The sequence below is a fragment of the Martes martes genome, assembly GCF_963455335.1.
Source record: "Martes martes genome assembly, chromosome: 1".
In the NCBI taxonomy this organism is placed as follows: domain Eukaryota; kingdom Metazoa; phylum Chordata; class Mammalia; order Carnivora; family Mustelidae; genus Martes; species Martes martes.
This window is the reverse complement of record NC_137888.1, coordinates 189,175,875-189,198,199: the sequence shown is the minus strand read 5'-3', so window position 1 is coordinate 189,198,199 and position 22,325 is coordinate 189,175,875. Positions and strand designations below refer to the sequence as shown.

The following is a 22,325-nucleotide window of genomic DNA, read 5'->3' as shown; positions in this document are numbered from 1 at the left end:
ATCAGCCAAGATTTTATTCTTTTATTTTATTTTATTTTATTTTATTTTACTAGGGAAGCAGAGAGTATCCTAATAAATCCTCCTTTCCTCTTTCAGCACAGTTAAAAACTCATCTTTGAGCTCCACTGACTCCATTAGGTTGGAACCTTGCTATGAGGTACAAAGGGAGGAAAAGAATAGGTATGTGGGTGGAGAGAAAGAGAAGAAAGAGAAACAGGGCGCGGAGCAAAGGAGAAGTGTGGGCAAGCACCTTGCGTCGCCCGGTGCTCAAGAAAAACAAGGCAGAAAGAGGGTGTGTGACGAACACAGACATCCCAGCTTCACATGGAACCCACCAGTCCACACAGGGCTCACTTGTACCCTGCACATGACCTCACCCGAACTCCTTTGACTTCAATCTCTGTTTTTGGACTTCTTGATTTAGCTTCTGTTTTAGCATTTCTACAATACTAACTTTACTACAAAAGGTAAATGTCTTGTAAACTAATGGGAAACATATTGCTTGGCACAGTTTATAATGTCAGGATTTATGGCTCTAACACTGAGGGTCTCTCTGACCTCGAAGATAACATAATGAACCAGCAATGTGCTGCAAATGGCTCAGTGTGATTTTTATTAGTTCTCATAATTGCCCCTTATTAATTTGTATGCACGTAATAAGCACTCACCTTCACAGTCTGTCCAGCTTCAGGCCCATCCTAGAAGAAGGGAAAAAAAAGTAGATAAATAACAGGGGTGATACTAGATAGATGGTATCTCCTGCTTATTCAGAACTATCTCCCGTTAATAATTTAGAACCAATTTCATTGTGTGTTAATTTATAGTATTCTCATGGGGACCATTCACCTCAAATGTGTGGGACCAGACAGTTCTCTATTTCTGACTGAGAGTAAGTGAGAAGTTATGTATAAAAATGATATAAATTATCCAGTGAGCCAACCCTCTTGCCACTTTCCATGCTCTTTGCTCTTGGCTATGGTTTTAATTGCATTAAAGGAAGGTTGGAGATGTTTGGGGAGGTAAATTATCACACCTTTTGGTTATCTTTAAATCAGATGTAGTTTAATTAATGTCTGATTACTAGAGATCTCTACTCAAAAAACAAAACAAAACCAAAACAAACAAACAAAAAACTCTGCTGTAAACATAATCCATTAAGCAGGAAATGGGTTGTCTTACACGAGAAGATCACCCAAGAGTGGGCCCTCTCTGGCTGTCCTGACCTTAGGTGTGGGGATAAGGAAGCATTCATTGTTGCTGGGCCTTTTTCCCATCCTGGTTCCTCCTCTCAGCTTTTTAAAACCCAACAAAACTCTTGGTTTAGCTGAAAATAAGCTAACTTGCCCAGTCATCACCATAATACAAAGCAAAAGCAAGTGTTTAGCGGGTTTGAGATACCAAGCAATGTCTACAGTCAAAAACTGTAAAACTAAAATAGAACGCTGCAACTTTTAGCAAGTCTTTCTACCTCTGCAACCTAGACTAATGGGTAAGTATGTTTGCCCTGCTGTGGCTAAGATGAAGTCGAACTCTGCATCAGTGGTTTTCAAACTTGAAGTCACAGCCCATTAGTGGGTCATGAAGTCAGCTTAATGGGTTGTGATCAGCACTAAAAACAAATCAGATAATACAACAAAAACGATTAGAGTGCACTGAAAGGGTAAATGCTATTTTGTAAAACTCTGGTTTCCTTTGTCTATATATGTATCCATGGGAGGGGAGGGTCACACCGTTGTGGAATAAATATCTTAGTGTGGTTTAAAGCTTTAAAAGGTTTGAAAACATGGCATATATGAAAGTACTCCAAGTGTTATGCACAAGTCAGTTCCTATGTTTATGGGATTCACTTTCTAGTAAATCATGTTAGATAACTAGCCCTGGCTATTTCCAGTGAATGTGAATTTTCTTCTAGCATTTCATTTAACACTAACAGATGTCTTCAGCCACTTGCCTTCCATTTGGTCTCTCTAGAAACATGATTTGTTGCAAAAGCTTGATAAACCCACCCTGAGATTAATTACCTGCATGAAGGTGACTCAAATGGTTTGACATACAACACACACACACACACACACATTTTAAAGGGAAGTTTACTCTCAACACAGGGCAGCAAAAAAAAATTTTAAGAAGTGTTTTTTGTTTGTTTGTTTGTTTGGTTTTTTTTTTTAAAGATTTTATTTATTTACTTGACAGACAGAGATCACAAGTAGGCAGAGAGGCAGGCAGAGAGAGAGGGGGAAGCAGGCTCCCTGCTGAGCAGAGAGCCCGAGAGCCCGATGTGAGGCTCCATCCCAGGACCCTGAGATCATGACCTGAGCCCAAGGCAGAGGCTTTAACCCACTGAGCCACCCAGGCGCCCCTAAGAAGTGTTTAACAGCAGTTTTAGTCCAAGCCTTTCATAACCTGAAAATAGTGGCCTTCTTTATCTGTTGTCTTTGAAGGTCTATGGTGGGGAGATGAGAGGGGTTGGAGGAGGATGGTAAGTATTCTGCATAACTAACCGAGGGAAAGGTATCACATGATGGAAGAAGCCAATTCTTTCCAAAGGGTCCCTGCAGAGTCATCCGATTTCAAGGCTACTAAGGACTTTAATAATTAGGTATTGATACCCCCCACTCTTCCCATGGGGAATCTGAAGGGGCATAAGATATGTTCTATTGATTTACTCAATTCCCACAACTGATGACTCACCACGACCTCCTCCTCTCACACTTTGTTCAACCTCTCCCTAAAAATCTCCAGTGATCTGGAGGCGGAGGGGGTCTTATTTTCTTCCTGGGAAGCAGGCCACATAGAATATCCAATCAGTCCAGCTTCATACCAATCTATAACCAATCACTGGGGCTTGAGTTAAAGAGAAAAGGAACCCTCTGAGGGCAGTTTCTACTATCCTAAAGTAGAAGAGGGCTAGGCCCATGCAGTGCTCAATACATATTTACCATGCAGTAAAAATGACTTGTCCAGCCCCAGTTCTGGGAAAAGATCTGGAATGTCTTATTGCCCATGAAATCACGTGTCTATTATTCCCACCTGCTTCGTAAACAACGCCATAGACAGCGTCTCAGCTGACAGTCTACAGTCCACCGTGGGGCCCATGGATAATAGGACAGTCCTGGATTAGATACACCTTTTTCTGCTACTGTATAAGACATGAAAAACTCACCTTACCAGTGAGATGCCGCTTTAAAGAGAGAGATCCCAATGCTAGGGGATGGAAAGGAAGAAAAATAACTTCTGAGCTATCCGTACACTCACCTGAATGGAAAATGTGAGAGAAGTCCCCTGGAAATGCTTCTCCACCACTGTCCCGACCCTCTGGGTCGCCTGAAACAAATCCGCCACTTCATCGGGACGCAGGTCTCGGAAACGCTCCACCGGCCGAAGGGGACACACGAGGACATCTGTGGTGAGTTCTGTTAAGGCACACTTCGCTTGCTTTGGGCAGTATTTTTACAAAGAAATTTATACCCCTAGTACTGAATCCCCTTGGCCCAGGGCCTGAACTCTCAAAGACTAAGGAATAAAAGAACAAATATTTATCAACCACCAAACTCCAAGAAGTTCAAAAAGAGCTTATAAACATGGTTAATTATACTTGGATGGTGCACTGAAGAAATTCTTTTAAGGGAAAGGGACATTAATGTTCAGAGAGACTCAAGTGCTGGCTGAAATAATTATGCCAAGAGGCAAAATCTATTCTGGACCATTATCTCCTGACCCCAATTCGAAAGCTCTGTCTTCTCCAGCAGCTAAAGGCACTGGGTTGGAAAAGCAAGCAGAATATCCACGATTAAAATTTTAATTTCAATATCTCTTTAGAGAAAAATGTAATAAAAATACTATAGGAGATGTTTTATTTATGTTTAAAAGGAGTGTCGACATTCTGAAAATGTACCATGCCCTTCATTTCTGATAAGAGATGTGCCACATGGTTAAGCAATTTATGACAAGTGTTCCTCAAGTTGATTATTAAGAATTCAGAAAGCCAGCTAAAGGTAAATCATTGACTTAAGAAAACAGGGTTTTTTGTTTTGTGTTTTTTTACTTAGGCAGACAAAACCATCTTAAGACAAGTCATCATAGTTATGCTATTGGCCTGAACAAACAAGATCTAAAGAAAAAGAAGATGAGTTTGATCACACGTTGGTGGCAAATCAGTATTCAATGTTACAGCATCAATAACATTTCAGTTGTCTTTGTATTTGAACCCCTCACATATGTGTGGCTACATGCATACAAACAGGCATATATATGTGTGTGTGTGTGTGTGAGTGTGTATACATATACACATATACACACACACATACACAGACAGATATATTAAATTTTGTTTAGTTTTCAGGTACCAGCAGAGGAAAAAAAAGTGCTCTAATGCTCTTTTCTGTTTCTCTCTTTTTTTCCTGTTTCTTGTTATTTTATAAGAGTGTGCTTTGCCTGACGTTAAGCAGCTAAGGGGCATAATAAAACCCCAATTCTAGGACTGCTAGTCTCACCAGAATATCAAGCACTGTGGCCCATCATACTGGTAGGACTCAGAGCCCAAAGGGAAATGCACTGAGCTCAGCTGGGTGGGCCTGATTTCCATAAGAGAAGAGGGAGTGGGGCGGAGAAAGGAAAAACTGATTAATTTTGCTCATAATCAGGAAATTCATGTCAACGGTAAACTAGGAAAAGGGGCATTTGTTTAATCTGAGTTCATTTTTCAAGAGAGGAGAAGGGAAGCCTTCACCCACAGGGCATCAGATACTTAAAAAGATAATTATCCTTCTTTGGCAGAGCTGCTTTATTATCATGGGTCAATGAACCGTTTAGAAATGAAGAATTTCCTTTCATTTCCTTTTAGCAGATTGCCAGCCTCCACTCCCACTGAGTTGCCTTTTCTTTGTTAAAAGAGACCTTTTCCCATCATCCTCCTCCCAGCACCTCCTTCTCCTTCCTCCTCCCCACACCCTCCCTTAGGGCCTGACTTCACCAAACCACAGCAACATGACAACTTTGCAGGCTTCCAACAGTACCCATAATTGCTGTGGTGAGCTGTGTCTAAACACGGCGACCAGGTGGGGAAGGAAGGACATTTTATTTAAACAAGGGCTCACTGTTAAGAACTATTGGACTGAATCTGAAATTCTTTGTACCTGATGTAACTTCAGTAATATCAGTGACATCTGAAAATTTTTTTCGTCCCAATGCCATAAAAATGTTTTATTATCAGTTCATTCTTCTTTTCTGATGCTAAGGATGGGCTTGACCCAATGTTTAATGAATCAAAACATTCATGGAAGTGAATTAAAATGTTTGAATCTGTCAGCTGTTTCATCCCGTGTACACACAATGGCAGGGTCGTCTACGTGATATACATTTATTATTTTAATTGAAGGTTCATAACACTAATAACAACATGTCAAAAAGCAGTTGGGCAGGCTAAACACATTCTCATTTAGGTGAATATTTTTCCACCAGCCCATTTAGGTCATGTTGCCCTGACATGTATATTTCCTGAAATCTAATCCTTTATTAAGAAAGCTTCTTATCTGCCTGCAACAAACAATGTCTCCATGTGAATGACAGGATGAAATAGGGTTCAGTTTTAAAGGTGCTTACTCGGGCAGGTGTTCATGTAGGTAATCATTGTCTTTGTGCTATTGGGACCCAGCGGACTGACAAATAGGCATCTTGACCTGGCAGTGGACACACAGGTAGGCTTCAGAGGAGTCCACAGGGAGGTAGATGGGTCTGGATTTACACAGGGTGGGTGGGGCTCTGGAGCTCCTGGCTACTGTGTGAGTCACTGACCTGACCAACATCAGATTCCCCAGGCCATTCTAGGTACTAAATGGCATCAGGAAGTCAGGACCAACCACCATCCCTTAGTTCCTCTGAAACCAGAGCAGAAAAGAGCCTATGCCCTAACCCCAAACCCAGGCTACGTCCCACTGCTGCCTACCCTACTTCCTGCTGCTTCTCTTCCCCCACTGCTCTGCTCTGCACTATACATCTGCCACATCTGCCTTTCTTCTGTTCGTCTAACACATTCAACTCCTTCCCAGATGGGGGGAGCCTTCATCCCAGCTGTTTGTTCTGCCTACAATTCAATTCCCCATGATCTTCGCATGGCTGCTTCTTTCTTATCATTCTGATTCTAATTCCAGGGCTCCCCTCCAAGGAGCATTCCAGGACCACTAGTTTCAACAGCTACCCAGTGACTCTCTCTTCGGTCACCCAATTTCCATCCTGCCAGGGGCCTTGCCACCAGCTGGCAGTTTTCTGGGTTGGCTGCTACCTACCTGAATGAGAATGTCAGCTGCACAAGAGTGAAGACTGCCTTCTTTACTGCTGGCTCACCCCTGCCTGGAACACCAGACTTAATAAGCTTTGCTGCAATGAGGGAATACATTATGAACCAGACCTTCTTATCAGCTACCTCTGAGCACGAAGACCCTGACAAAATGGAGACAACACCCATTTATTTTCAGCCTTCTCCACAAGGTTGGGATGGTCTGCAAGTTTTTTTTTTTTTTAATTCAGAGATCTATTCCTAACATGTAGCATAATTGGAACCAATGTCAGATGTGAGCTGGAAAAACGTAAACTTGCTTTTCATGCAAAAGAATTTTCATACTAGCCCAAAGGAAATATAATGATGAGGGTAAGAATCCTTGTGAAAAACCCTTTTCATGTATGTATTAAAAACTATAGAAAGAAGTGGTTTCTAGATTATTCAGAGACTCTGGTAAACTAAACCTATCAAAATGGTTTTATAGTTTGAATAGGGATTGCAATTCATTTGTTCACTCAGTGAACAGGGGCACCAGGTGAGTGTGGAGGCTGTGCCAGGCTCTGGGAAGAGCAACAGAGAACAGGAAGTTGCTCCCGTCCTTCCAGTCCAGGAGACAGGCACTGGACCAGGTAACTGTAGTACCGTGGGAGGTACAGATGGAGAATTCGAGGATACAGAGGCAGAGGGAAGCACCCAACACAGCCCAACCTGAGAACCATAGTGAGGCAAGGGTTCCAGGGCAACCACAGGTGACCTGCAAGATTGATAAAGTACTCCATGTTTCCCGAAAATATAAGCACGTTCGTAAAGGATTTAAAGCAGATTAGCAAACATTTTCTGCAACAGGTCAGATGGTCAAATTCAAAGTTTGGTGGGCTATATGCCTAAGCAGCTCTAGGCAAGACAAACAACAGTAGGCATGGTTATGTCCTAGTCAACTTTTATTTAAAAAAAGGGGGCAGGAGAAGCCATATTTGGCCATGGATCTGATAATGTCAACCCTTGGTTTAGAGGAATCACATTAGCAAGAGGTGACTAAAGGAAGCTAGAACTATTTGGGGACTCCATTCTTTTCCTGAGGTGAGGACTACAGTGTTATTTAGATAGAATATTGGACAAACATCATTTTGGTATCTTAAAAATTGTCAGTTTCTAAGGAAAACACCTGAGCACGATAGAGAAATTTCATGAACCTGTGCAGCACTTTTGATGTGTTTAAAGACTAATCCCAGTCAGAAAATGTGTTACGGTGATGATATCATGTAGATAAATCCTAAGTGTTGCTCTCCAATGCAACTAAAGGAGTTTCGGCCATCTTTAATTGGAAGAATGAAGCATATGATCTACAAACACATGAGAGCACCAGAACAGTATGTTATTCACAAATTCAACTGAAAATAAAGGCGTTTTCTCAAAATAAGTGCATAAGCCTTGGAAGAAAACACCATATTGCTTAAAGATGGTGGGTATCACGCGCTACATGATTCCCAGAGACAAACAACTCAGGGAAACCAAATTAATTTTGAAAAAGCAGACAGCTCTTGTAATCCTACTGCAACTTTGTATATGCCAGTAGTTTTAAGGTAATATCACAGATGCAGTATAATTTAATTTAGAGAGTCCTAGGCATTGTTAATGGGCAAATCCCACATTATACATTGGCTATTACAACACACTTTCTTTTGCATCCTCTTTGCTTGTGATTAATACCTCTGAGGAGACTTTTTAGCCAACATGCCTGATAACCCTCAAAGAAGTTAATCTACAGAATTGAATTTAATATATATTTATTCAGGACCCATTATGGGTGAGAACCTGTGAAAGAGAGTATCAAATAGGATCTGGTCTCTCTCTCTCTAATCTAAAGGAGACAAGTCCATTCAGTAGTAACATTTTTTTTAAGAAGAGAAGGGAATAGTTAGAGTTTAGTTCCTGTGGTCCACAAAGAGACTCCTCATAGCAGAGGAATATCAAAGACAACTTCCTAGAGCAGATGAGATTTCAAGTGAATTTTACAAATGGGGGAGTAATTCAACCAGTGGGTCGGGTGGCAACCCATTCATCCGTCCATCCCACCACTACAGCCTCCTCTCAGTCCAGGGTTTGTGCTAGCGTTTTGGGAGCCAAGATGAATACAGCAGAGTAACTGACCTTGAAGGGCTCACACTCTAATGTCCCAAACTGTCATACAGTCTAAACAGATCATCACAACACAGAGAGATGAAGACTATTGATAGAAATCAGTACAGAATGTTGTGGGAGCTCAGAGGAGACAGAATCTAACTCTGCCTAGGGGTGTGAGATAAACTTTTCAGCATGGTCTTGCATTTCAATTTTCTAAAATCAGAAACTATTTCTCCAAATTTAGACCAAGATCTGTCCTTGAAAATGGCCTAGCAACTTGTGGTTAGCTTTAAAGAAAGTTGTCAGACATTCCTTCTTTGGCCACAATCACTGTTTCATTTAGAGTATACTCTCCATTTACTTAATCTTTCCAACAAATCCATAAAGTACTGTTATAATTCCTATTTTGCAAATGAGGAAATTATAGCTTATAGAAAAAGAGAAACTTGTGCAAGACACTCAACATGAGACTAAAACTAGAATTCTACCCAAGCCATGCAGTTCCAAGATCCATGTTATTAACCACAATGCGATGATGTTGCACTTTTTGTACTATTAGGACTCCGTCTCTGCCCACCCTCTTATTAAAAGTGTGCCCTGAATTCCCAGGGTCTGTTTGTGGAAGAGAGCCATGGGTATTACAAAACACTAAGATACTGTGCGAAACTGGAAAACGCTGAGAGACGCCTAGCCTTGAATGAAGAAAGCAGTGGAAATACATAATCCCATCATGGGAGGAAGCCTCAGTGCTGGGAAAGGGAAGTTGTTAAGGATGCCCTCATCCTAACAGAGAACTGTGAGTAAGGACATCAAGAATAACAGAACCTCCTTGCACCAGGGGTTCACCAGGAGGAAGCATGGAGGGATGTGGAGCCTCCATTTTGGCCCTTCCCTTCCTCCATGCTGTCCTTTCTTTCTTCATTCATTTTAACTGAAGTACAGTTGATTTATATCACATTAGTTTCAGGTGTACGACATAGTGATTCCACAAGTGTATACATAAAATATGCTCACCACAAATATAGCTACTACCTGGCCCTTTTCGATTTTTGAGGTTGGCTTGCTTCAAGGTACCTTTGGCTCCTCTGGGCTGGCAGATTCTGAAGGAAGCTTAGCTACAACAGTCAAAATCGATGGCTTAGGCTGACAGATACATTGAAAAATCCCGCGGCCTATTGGACAGTGATTGGGAGTCACTGACTTTCTCACACCATTATTTGTATGACCAAGGACCACCAGAAACTTGGTAATGCCTTTCCTTTCCCTCTTTGTCTTCACTCACTACCAGCCCAGAAGTGCTTGTTTCTGTCCTTTGGGTGTAAACACTTAGGGTGTTTTTGCCATATGGAAGTGATGATGACACAACACGCCAGACCCTGTGCTGAGCCCTGGGTGGCACACAGCTAACCCAGAATACACACAATGGGAGAAAGAAATCAAATGGAATCTTGCACAACTCAAGCACCTGAAGTTGGTGTGGTAGATGATTTACAAATACTACCACAAAAGTCCCTCCCACCTGCCCCTTTGCAAAGTGACTTTGCTTCTCTTCTCATCAAAAGGGGAAGTCTGTTTCCTCTCCCCTTGAATTTGGGCTGGACTTAGGACTTGCTTTGATCAGTGAAATGTGGTAGAAGCTTCACTGTGTGACTTTCCAGGGTCAGCCCTGAACAGTCAACAACTTCTGCTTTTTGTCCTTTTGGAACACTGAGACCAAAATGCCATGAAAAGCCCAGGTGGCCTACTGGGGAATGAAAACCACATGGAGGAGAACTAAGGTACCACACCTGATAGCCAGCACCAACTGTTAGAACCTTCCAGTCACAGGAGACCTAGTGACTGACTTCCAACTTCTCTATCAGCTGTCTACTACTCCATTATGACAACAAACACAAACACAGTGGCCTAAAAAAACACTACTTTGTTTTCTTGTCCTGATTCTGTGGGTGGTTTTTGTGCCGGTATCACACTTAGTAACTGCTTTGAGTTGGCAGGCAGGGCTGGGGCTGGGCTCAGCTGGGTCCACTGGGCCCTCGCTCCACGTGCACTTTCATCCCAATCCAGAGGCAGAAACTCTGAACGCCTCTGAAGGCTTAAGTTCTTCCATATTCTACTGGTCAAAGGAAATGACAGGCCAGCCCAGGTTGAAGGTAGAGAAATAAATTCCATCTCCTGAGAGGAGGGGAAAGACCACACCGAAAAGAGGTAGGGACAGGGGCAGTCCTATTGCATCAGGGGTCATCACCATAACAATGGACCACAGGTAGTAACTGTGAAATTAAGTCCTTGGGATCTTATAAAAATGACCAGATGACAAGATATCTTAGACACCTGCTGACTATCTATAGCCACGGCATGTTTGGAGCTGGGATGGGCCTTAAACATCATCCTTCAACTCTTAGAACATCAATATCTTCCTTGTTGGATGGGGGAAAAAAATGGGGGAATAGAGTGTTTAACTGATGTGCCACAAAGTCACACAGGTTCACAAATGGAACTGAAACTCAGCTGTCTCCCTTCCCAAACCAAAGCTCCTTCCATCACACACAAGATGACAAAACACTGAGCCTCTGCCACCATGTTCCAGCGCTAACCCTCTGGGAGACATCAATAATCAACTCCGTAACCCTGTCCCTGAACCACAGAGACTCAGATTCCTTCTCAATCCTGCCCTTGAAGCACCTATCACCAATTGGAGTGGGCATATACCATGAGACCCAGGGGTCATTTCTCTGACTCCCTCTCCTGCCTCGAGAACCACACAAACAACTGCAAAGGCCCCGGCGGAGTCAAGAACAAAGTGAAAGGTTGCAAAAGCAAGAATCAGCCCAACCACCTCAAATGTTCATCATGTTGCTACATTTTTATTCAAAATAAATGGGATAAGTTTAAAATTTGCTCATCGTGGATAATAATTGATGATCTAAAAAATAATTTTATGTACATTTCCATGACAAGTAAGAAATATTTAAATACAGAGTTGTGACAGAGAAATGGAAATGTACTGATTCAGATGATTAATTAAAGAAGACAGCAGAATATAATTCTCAGAGTTGTTCAGACTTGCTCCCATTTATTTTTCCATATCTGATTTATTCTAGGGATTCAGAATATAAAAGTCACTAAAATAAATCAAACCATCAAAATATCATTGATTCTGATGAGGCTGATTAGCATGTGCATATATGAATATGGAGGAAGTCAGTATCCAATAATATGATGAAGAATTAGTCATTCTTTGAAACTAATAAAAAAGTAGAGTGTGTATTCATCTTACGACAGCTTAGTATGTAGTTCAATGACAAGCAAGGAACTTTCCACTTCGTACTACAGACTTCTAGAGACCCTGTGTAATAAGCTATTTGCTCTAACAAATAATCCTAGCCCTTGCAAATGTTTAAAATAATTCATAATGTCACTTCAAAAACAATAGGATGGACGGTGAGGCATTTTTTAAAGAGGAGATTCAATTTATTTGATTTAAATAGCACAGTTACAGAGCTTTGAATCAAAGTCAGTGGCATCTCCAAAAGTAATCTACTATTCACAGTGCAAGCACTTCTGTGAATTTTCTTATCAGAAAGGTAGAAATATTACCCCCCTCCCTAAATTAAGCAATACCATTCTGAAGAAGCAACTTTGTCCATTTAGGCCACATCTTTCTTCACTGGATATTAACATACCCACCGTCGTAACTCAATGATGACATCGTGGGATAGTCATCAACCATAAGCATAAATGGCGTGAATTTAATTTTAAGCAAGTTTGATTTCCAGAATATAATAAACTCCAGGACAGTGTGATTAAGATAATGATAGGACTCCGCTCATTCCTGGATCTCAGGGCGAGTATTTCTTAAGTATCCATGAGAATGCTCATGCTTTGTCCTGGAGACATAGAGTGACAGTGAGTCCTCAGTCATCCAGAGGTAGGGAAGGCAGGTATCCTTGACTAGGCACACCTGCCCTGAGCCAGGCTCCGAGCTCCTATACCAGTCTGGATGCTCAGAGGTGAGAATCACATTCGTAGGGAGAAGTGACCAGGTGGCCTTCAAACAAAGTAAAATCAATGAGGAGCGTGCAGCCTGAAAGCACTATGGTACAGATTCTTTGGTTTAAATTTCACACATTATTCTGTGTATTCTTCAAAGCAAAGGAATCTTGTATTGATTAGCCTAAGAGAATTAGAATGGGAAAAGCTTACCCGCATTAAATTAAACATGTGGGGACAAGAGAATAATGTTAGCAGGGGAAGGAAAGAGCATGTAACATTGTGCCAATGATAATCAGTGACCCTTTGAGGCAGGTAATATCACCCCCGTTTTTCCACATTCAGAAGTTCTGGCCAACGAAGTGAAACCACATACCCAAGGTGACACAATTATAAGTGAAAATCTTGGCTCAGGCCATGTGGTGAAATCATCTAGGCTATCTCAATGCCGCCAGTGTCATGGAAGTCTCCATGTGCCTACTGCGGTGTTCGTTACAGTGGTTCACCAGAACACTGGTTTCATGAGATGCTATCACACATTAGACAGGAGGAAAAACATGGGTGCTTAGTGAGGATTAAAAAGCACCAGATGAAATGAAGTGTAACAGGTTTCTTTACAACTGTACTCATCAGGATATTTAATATGCTAACGTGCATTCTGAGTTTTCAAAAACCAGAGATGCTGTGCAGCATTTCTCATATTTGCTTAACAATAAAACTAGTACTATTACTATTATTATTACTATTACTTTGCAGAACACTGCATAGGACAAATGTTCTAGGGGATGTTCTTTGGGAATCCTGAGCATCATTTATCTCAATATAGAGGTGCCTCCAAAAGATGGCTGTTTTCCAAACAAAAAATAAATATCCTGTTAATTCATATGGGCAAAGCAAGATGACATTCTGCTAAATGAAATATGCTGAAAAGTTGAGCATTAAAATACATCTAGTGGGATAGGAAGGTCATTAGTGCTGCTCACCAACTATTTCAGGTTCTTGCCGTATCCAGGCACAAGGTAGGATTATACTTCCCAGATCCTTGTGGTTAGATGAAGCTGAAGATGAATTCTAGTCAGGGATTTGGGAGCAGAAGTGATATACATCGCTTATGGACGAAAGCCCTGAATTGCAGGATGAGACCCCAAAGCTCTCTCTCCTTCTCCATGGCAACCGGAAACATCAGTTGTGCTGTCAGACTGGACTGGCATTGCAGGTCAGCAGGGGGCTCTGCTCATCACCTGTTCTCAGTGACTAGAGCAAGTCTGTCAAACAGGTTTCATCTCTTTTGCTAACTCCCAACTAACCTGTAGCAGCTGTTTCGAGCAGTATTTCGAAGAGAATTCTGAAACCTTGATAGGAATCAGAAGGGAAAAATGGAGGGACTTGTTAGTTTGGGCTACCGTATACGAGGAATATCCACGTGCATGTGTATCTGCCATTCTTCGATGAGAAAGCAATACAGAATTTTCCCCCAGGGCTCACATTTCCCCTTTCTCAATGATATGGAAGTCATTTCTAGGTAATGCAATGTCTCTGAGTAACAGTGATGAAAATCGGGTCTTATTGATATCGTCCTGGAGATACATAAAAGAATATGGGATTTAAGTAATTCTAGTTAGGAGAGTCTTAAAAAAGAGTTACTGTCTGGGCACCTGAGTGGCTCAGTGGGTTAAGCCTCTGCCTTCGGCTCAGGTCATGATCCCAGGGTCCTGGGATCGAAGCTCAGCGGGGAACCTGCTTCCCCCCCACCTCTGCCTACCTCTCTGCCTACTTGTGATCTCTCTCTCTCTCTCTCTGTCAAATAAATAAATAAATAAATAAGAGTTACTGTCACTCAAAAGTATCCTCCATAATGTGCCAACATGGGAGCAGGAACATCCCAAAACGAGAATGACATAAAAAATGGTCTTAGGTGTTAAGAGCGGGAAGGATATTGCAAAGAAGAATAATTAAGTATATTTGTCACCTGAAGGAAATTTTTTTTTAAGATTTTATTTATTTATTTGACAGACAGAGATTACAAGTTGGCAGAAAGGCAGGCAGAGAGAGGGGAAGGGAAGCAGGCTCCCTGCTGAGCAAAGAGCCCGATGTGGGGCTCGATCCCAGGACCCTGAGATCATGACCTGAGCTGAAGACAGAGGCTTTAACCCACTGAGCCACCCAGGCACCCCAGATGAAGGAAATATTACAGGATCATCCCCAATGAGGATTTTTTTTTTTTAAACTTCAGATATACTCTGCTATGAGATCACTTCAAAAACTCTATGAAAAGTTTTTGTTGTTGTTGTTGTTGTTTTTAATTCCAGTACAGATCAGGAAGTAAAGGTCTAAAGGTCTGCTAAAGGTCTGTAATTCTTTGGAGATCTGCAATGTAAGTCATTCAGTAGTATTTGACCATGTACGCTTCTATTCTACCAGCATGTGAAGGAGGACAGAACGTCTGGAGTGTCTGTGTCTACAGACTGGGACCCAAACTCCCTTACAGTGAGGGTCCTTCCAACACAAGCTCCACTAGGTCCTGAAAAGCACAGATTCCACTTCTGGTTTGCTAATGCCACTCAAGAGCCACTGAAAAGTCCAGTTTCCATCAGATCTCTAGTATAGTTGGACTAGCCCATGAAGCAAGCCACACATCATAGTTTGGACACTAAGGAACGCAAAGAACAACCAAAATATAAATACGGAACAGCAAAGACTCTTTAACAGGAGAAAGGGAATAGGAAATGGGAGACTTCTCTGCCTCCATTTTCTGCCTCTTTCTCCAGAATGAGTAAGACATAAAAGGGAATATTCTGCAGGGAAAGCATTCTTAGAAGATAGGAAATATTCCCGAGTAGACAGGCTCACATGGCATTTCCTGGTGCCACACACAGTGTGAGTGTGAATAGTGCAGAATAGGCTGTCAAGAAATATTTAGTGAAAGAGAAAATGACATGCATGCTCATTCGTTGCTTAATCTGCGAAACAATTCTTTCACGTAAGTAAGTCTTCAAAATGTTTCAGAAATTGTTTCTGAGACCATTGAACAAGACCAGGCTCAACTAACATACATGAAAATAATTAAGGGAAATGCACTTACTACTTTAAAAAAAATGCTTAGTTCTGAATTCTTAATCAAAGAGAGACCCAGCTAAAGGCATAGAAAAACTAAACAGAAGATACCCTTCCCTTTGCACATCAAAGGCAGTGCTTGCATTTTAAATGGGAAACTTGTAGACCATTAACTCATCGGAGCTTGGAAAGATCTGAGAATAACATTGTTCCATGTTCTTTTAAAAAAAAGGAAGAGATCTTTCTTGGTGATAGATACAAATGTTGATAGAAAAATTCCTTATTTCAAAAACAGAGAGCCTTAAGTATGTTAATTGGACATTCTCAAAATGTGACTTAACCCCCCCAACCAAAATAAATAAACAAATTCAGTCCCAAAAGAGATGTGAGAATATTTCGTGTTGAAAGGTGTACCGTGTTTAATGAATGAATTTCTCTGTGAATTACTGAAGGAAGGCCATAAAGCCAAATTTTGGAGGAACAGGTAGAAACAAAACACTTTTTAGGACACTGTATGTTTTTTATTTATTCATTAAGTATGTATTAACTTAGAGAATAAATAAGAGAGTTAATACTCTTATACTGAAATTAAAACACCAGAATTAAAACTAAAAACTTAAAAAAAAAAAAAAAAGAGCTTCCTACATGGTAGGTATTGTGTAGGATGCTGAGGACAGAGCAGGCACTAGCCATGTGTACCACGTTCCTTCCCATCCAGAAGTGTACATTGTAGAGGGTGAAAAGGCAGGAAACAGATAAAAATGACCTCTATTGTGAAAGAGACAACAGTGGACATAAGAAAGCCAAGATGCAATGGTACAAGGGGAAGGACATTCCAAACCAACACTGCTACCTGGGAGTGAGCTTGGCCTGAGGACCCGGAGCAGGAGGAAAGAGCACTGGCCCGCCACAGCTTTGGTGGTGGGGGAGCAGGCTGGACTAATTCTACATGCATGGGGAAGCCTCCACGGCATCTCAGGCAGTGGGTAACAGAGATTTATGACAGAATCTGAGTTCTCTTTTAGAAAGAGCCCTGTAAATGCTGTAGAGGAAAAAAAAAAAAATAAGGATTCAATCAATGCAAGGATAAAAGTGGAAGACCACTGGGGATGGCTTTACCAGAGACTAGCTGAGAGATTCCAACTAAGCCCAAACTATGGTGGTGACAGTGTAGATACAGAAAATTTGAGACATATTTCTGAGGCCAGAGCAACAGCACTGACTGATGGGGGGTGGGGAAGAAGCAGAAGGGGAGTCCAAGAAGACACCAGGGTTCTGGCCTGAGGAGATGGGTGGGGAGAGTGGTGTAATTTAGGAGAGAAGGTGGTTAGCCGGGTGGGGAGGCAGTGTCATGTGGCTCACTATTTAGAGACCTTTCCTTCTTGAATTTACAGATTTCCCAAAACCAACAAACCAGGGGGTATAGATGGACCCCAGGGCTCCTATGAATCTCCTGAAAATGCTGGCAAGATGGGATGGATATGAGTGTGTGTGTGTGTGTGTGTGTGCATGTGTGTATGCACTGTTTTCCTGTGGTCTTGAATTTGCAAAAAATTCTTAGTCTCCTGACTACAACTAAGATAAGAATCACTGATTTGAATTAGAAAAATTATTGGAATTAGTTCCCAGGAGAATGATTAAAAACAGACTCACACTTCTATCCATTGTAGCTTAGAATCTAATAGACTTGATGTAGGAAAGATGTTAGGGTTTGAAGCTGATGCCCAAGAAATTAGCTCCCAAGAGAATGATTAAAAACAGACTCATATTTCTATCCATTTTAGCTTAGAATCTAATAGACTTGATGTAGGAAAGATGTTAGGGTTTGAAGCTGATGCCCAAGAGAAAATTCTTGAGACATCTTTGGTGCAAAAAGGTGGTTTTATTAAAGCACGGAGACGGGACCCATGGGCAGAAAGACCAGCACCAGGCCATATGATGTGGCTCATTATATGCTTTCAGGTTGGGAGGGGGTTAGGGAGAGTATAAGTCTCTAAGGAATTTGGAAGCAAGGTTTCCAGAACCTTGAGAGGGCTAGCTATTGTTGGGAAAAGTTCATTTATTACTGTCCAATAAAACCGTAGTTATTAGACCCTTCAGATGTATATTGGTAGGTCATACTCTTGGGGGATGATTGCCAACATGTATCTCGGGGAGGGGGGAGATAAAAGAGGTTTCCAAAGAAATTTTTATATGTTTAAGTAGACTTGCAGGATCCTGGAAGTCAGGCTAAGACTGTCTTTTGCCTTTAGCAAAGTATTAACACCGAGGCCGCTGGGTGTCTAGAGGAATGTCACTCTGCCTGTTTCAAGGACTTGTCAGCAGGCTATAGGTAGGAAGGAAATTTAATTTTTTTTCTGCCTTTGTTTCCCACATCAGACCCACTCCTGAAATGTGAAAAAAAAGTTTATTTTGTGTCTGAGCAATGTTCAGAAGGATGAACAAGGATGAACCCTCCACAAAAGACAAACTAAAGATTTTTTTCTACATGGCATAACACTAAAATCATTTTAATCTGATTCAGCAGTGAACAGTTTAAGACGTGTCTCTTCCAACAAAAGACAGCTGGACACATAAAGATGATTGTGTGATCCATTCAAAATTAAAGAATAGGCTAAATCATTTACAACAATAAAAATGCAGAAAATCCTACTAGGGGGAAAAAAATGCGTGAAAACTCTAAGAAGCAAGTGATTTCTAAATGTTTCCAAAACAGGAAGCAAAAGACATTTTAATGTCACTCTGGTAGCTTCCAGAATAGAGTAAGTTAATCAGGCAGCCTCTAAAAACAAAGAGGCAATTCATTAAAAACAAATAAATTTAAAAAAATTCAGCAAGAAGTGTCAAGAAAGCAGGCTTTTTCAAGAGAGTGATTTGTATGCAAATGTAGCTCAGCATTTATCACTAAATCTCCAAAGTCTGTAAAGGGACAAAGTTTGTTCTTTCTAGCTTCTTAAACTCTTCTCCTTATCAAGTCAACTGTCAATGACAAGGAAAGTTGTGACATCTTTAAAACAGTAGCAGAAGAGACACCTTCACACATATCACACATACAGTGTTTCAAACCACAAACTCCTAAGCTACTCTTTCTTCCTCAAATCTCTTAGCCTAGTGTCTTTGTTAATGCTAGGCTATTATTTATACCTATTTCATTTGGTGTGTTACAAGGGTTTTATTGTTTGTTTTTTTTTAATAGGGGATTTTTTAAAAAAAGATTTTATTTATTTATTTGACAGAGATCACAAGTAGGCAGAGAGGCAGGCAGAGAGAGAGGGGGAAGCAGGCTCCCCGCTGAGCGAAGAGCCCAAAGCAGGGCCCCATCCCAGGACCTCAGGATCATGACCCGAGCTGAAGGCAGAGGCTTAACCCACTGAGCCACCCAGGCGCCTCAATAAGGGATTTTTTTTTAAAGATTTTATTTATTTATTTGATAGAGATCACAAGTAGATAGAGAGGCAGGCAAAGAGAGAGAGGAGGAAGCAGGCTCCCTGCTGAGCAGAGAGCCCCATGCGGGGCTCTATCCCAGGACCCTAGGTTCATGACCTGAGCTGAAGGCAGAGGCTTTAACCCACTGAGCCACCCAGGCGCCCCAATAAGGGATTTTTAATAGCGTATTTCATGCCATAAAGTGAAGGCTACTAAGCAAATGTTTGCTTAAAAAATCAATAGAAATAAATTCCTTTAAGGCTTCCCTCTGGATAGCATGCCCCTCCTTGAAACCACAATGTGGAATAGGGTTTGAATATTGTCCACTGACATGAGGGTTCTTATCGTGAGGAACCCAGAACTTCCCTACGCCACATATGAAACTTCATCGCTCTGTTTTCAAAGTCCACTCACCTACCCACCACCCTTACCTCATATTCTCTCTCTGTTTTTCTCCCCCATCATTACTAGCACGGCTGGAAGCAGGGGCTGGGGATAGGTTAACTGACTATAGTTATTGTCTTTCACTCCAGTTTGAACTATATCAATTTTTAAAAACATAATTATCAATAATAAAAAAACTCACAATAAAAAAAAAAAAACAAGAACACTGAAGACATTCAAAATATTGAAGCGCAATGAGGATTTGCAACTTTTTTCTAGGCTCTCACTTCCGATGTTGGGTTTAGGCAGCAGAGCACACGATATGGTTTGCCTAATGTTTAAATTAGAAGACCCAATAAGCTCAGAAGAATCTATGAAAATACCAACTTAAACCCAATATTTCTATGTATTTTAATTTTATTTTGTATATAGCTGAAAAAAATATTGAAGCAGGCTAAGAAAAGAAAAAAAAATTGTAGAAACAGATGTTCTGGCAATTTCTTACCAAGTTTATATTTACATGTTATTCCTCCTGCAGGATCCTAAAACTCACTCCCATTTCCTTATATGCCCAGATATTAAAAACACATATCTTTGCTACCTGACAGTCTTCTGGCATGGGGAATCAAACATTGGCTCCAATACCTCTCATTACCAATATCACCATCATCACCACCATCTTTGCCACCAAAAAGTAGAAATTATATGAATTACCACATTTTGCTAAAATAGCATCCCAAATTTCTTATTGATGACAGAATGTTTTTCCCGGAGACTGCAACCTCAAATACTAAGCCAGAGAGATTCCATCATCATCAATGTTTCCATATGGAGAAAAAACAAAACAAAAAAGCCAAGCCTCTACTTGAAAAAAAAAATTCTCATTTAGAATCTCGTCTGGTCCAGCTTAATCTATGAAAAATGAAAAAAAAAAAAAAAGAATTCAAATGAGAGGGATTATTATGGATTTTTAATGTTTTGATATCCTTATATCAATAGTAATTTACCTAATATAAGTCAATGCCTATAATGCTGCCCAGTGGGACTTTCATAATGAGGGAAAAGTTCTATATCCTACACTAATAGAGTAGCCACGAGCCCCGTGTGGTTACTAAGCAGTTGAAATGTGGCTGGTGGGACTGAAGGACTGGATTTTAATTGCATTTAATTTTAACTAATTTTAATTTTAAAATGAACAATTAAACATCAACTTTATATTTTCATTTAAGTAGTCTCCTATAGCCAGGAGTCACCAGCAGCTACTTGCTTCTACACCAGACAGCCAGCAGTAGAAGCCCCAGGTACATAACAACAGGGAGTTGGGAAAACTGACACAAACGGGAAAACACATATCCTGAGGTGGGGGGACACTACTTCATTGTTTCTTTTTATCAAGCGAACTGGAAATTGGAGGCTCTATGTAATTCTATACTTAACTTCCAGCCCTTACTCACCATAATTCTAACACTCGAAAATGTCAATGACCACAGTTTAGTTAAATAATACCAGTTCCCCAGCAATGTAGTTCAGATTTCAGTGACCATAGTTTGCTAGCTCAGAGGCAATGCATAAAGTACAAATCCATTGCCACGTCTTCTGTCCACAGACCACCATGTGGGTAACAGATGTGCGTCTTGACCAGTGACCAACCACAGTACTTCTTTCAAAGTCTGCCAGGGATGGGTCATCGCGCATCTGTCATTGGTCACACAGAGCCTCCCAGTCTTCTGCTGGTTAAACCCCGGTGACATTTTACAAACATGGACACGCAGAGGAGGGAACGGGCCAAGAAATATGAAAGTGCGACAAAGAAACAAAAAATGATGGCAGGGGAAGTGATCTGTGAATCAAACATAAAGGAAGTTATGGGAGGAATAGTTGAGTGTGGGAATGTTGGGAATGCGGACCAAGCTGCGGCGCAGACGCTAGCCATGGAGCCAGAGGAACTTAGCTAAGGCAGAGGTATTGACATAAACGCAGGAAGCGGTCATGACGAAAAGAGGGAAGATGTCTCAAAGGAAGGGATGCCAGTAGAACACTTAACGTTTACAAGCAAACAAACAAAAAAACAAAAAACAAAAAAACCAACTTCCTATTTCACCACACTGAAAGCACAAAGGATAAAATGTTGGAAACCAATCCAAACTCAGAAAGGAGTGTGACAATTTGCCAAGGCAGAGAAAAGATGCTCCATCCGTATTATAAGTTATACAACCAGACAAAGCAGGCGAGCGCTGTTCAAACTACTCTTGATAAATGTTTTCCAAAGGGTGGGGGGCACTTTCTCAATGTTTCTAGTGTTTTAAATTACCGGTGCACTAAATAGTCTTAGTCCTCTTTTTTTTTTTTTTTTTCAAAATCCCCTACATGCATTTAACACGCAGTAAGAATTGTGTTTTGACAACATTTTTAAAGGTCATGGAGCCATCATAATTTTCCCGCATTGATTATTAAGACTGCTTTGCAAGGTTTCAACTTTCCTGGTCATTTTTCAGTCCCAAACTGCTATACACAGTAAATACTTTAAATTCATAAAAAAATACTGTGTAGGGCAAATAAGAGGTATGGTTAATGGGCCACATATTTAAAACCTGTGCCAGGAACTAATGTCATACTTGATGTGCTTCTCAGTAATAGCAGGACAGAGTGGGCTGAAGAAACTCGATGGCTGTAAGTGACTTTAAAAAGATGTATTTATCCAATACTCTGACCAGGAAGGGTAAACCTATTGTCACATGCCCCTGAATTCTAATAGACTGTCTGGCAAAAATAAAGTTGACAATTTATTTTTTTTTCTCTAAACAGCTAGAGAACTACATGTTACCAAACCTCTTAACCCCTCAATGCATCATTAAATCTGGCTGTTAAGCATTAAAGTTTCTCCATGAAATGTTCTCTTATACCTAATAATATGAAGGGAGGTGAATTACATACGGAACATCAACACCACGCATGTCCCCTATTTAATATGGATGATGAACAGCAAGCAACATTCCTGCCAAAATCCTTGTTTTCAGACAACAGAAGGGATAGAGATGGATCTACCCTTCCCCTCACAATGCTCTGCGAT

The 22,325-nt window shown here is 40.9% G+C and overlaps 1 protein-coding gene across 1 annotated transcript in view; it reads right to left on the bottom strand.

Annotated features, from left to right (window-relative positions):
• FHIT (fragile histidine triad diadenosine triphosphatase) overlaps positions 1-22,325 on the bottom strand; it is a gene marked incomplete at its 5' end in the record, with an annotated part of 337,307 nt that overhangs the window by 276,438 nt on the left and 38,544 nt on the right. The window contains 2 exons of the mRNA XM_080813378.1: positions 669-698; positions 3,256-3,401. Coding sequence (XP_080669504.1) covers positions 669-698; positions 3,256-3,401 — 176 coding nt within the window. The remainder of the gene's footprint in view (positions 1-668; positions 699-3,255; positions 3,402-22,325) is intronic.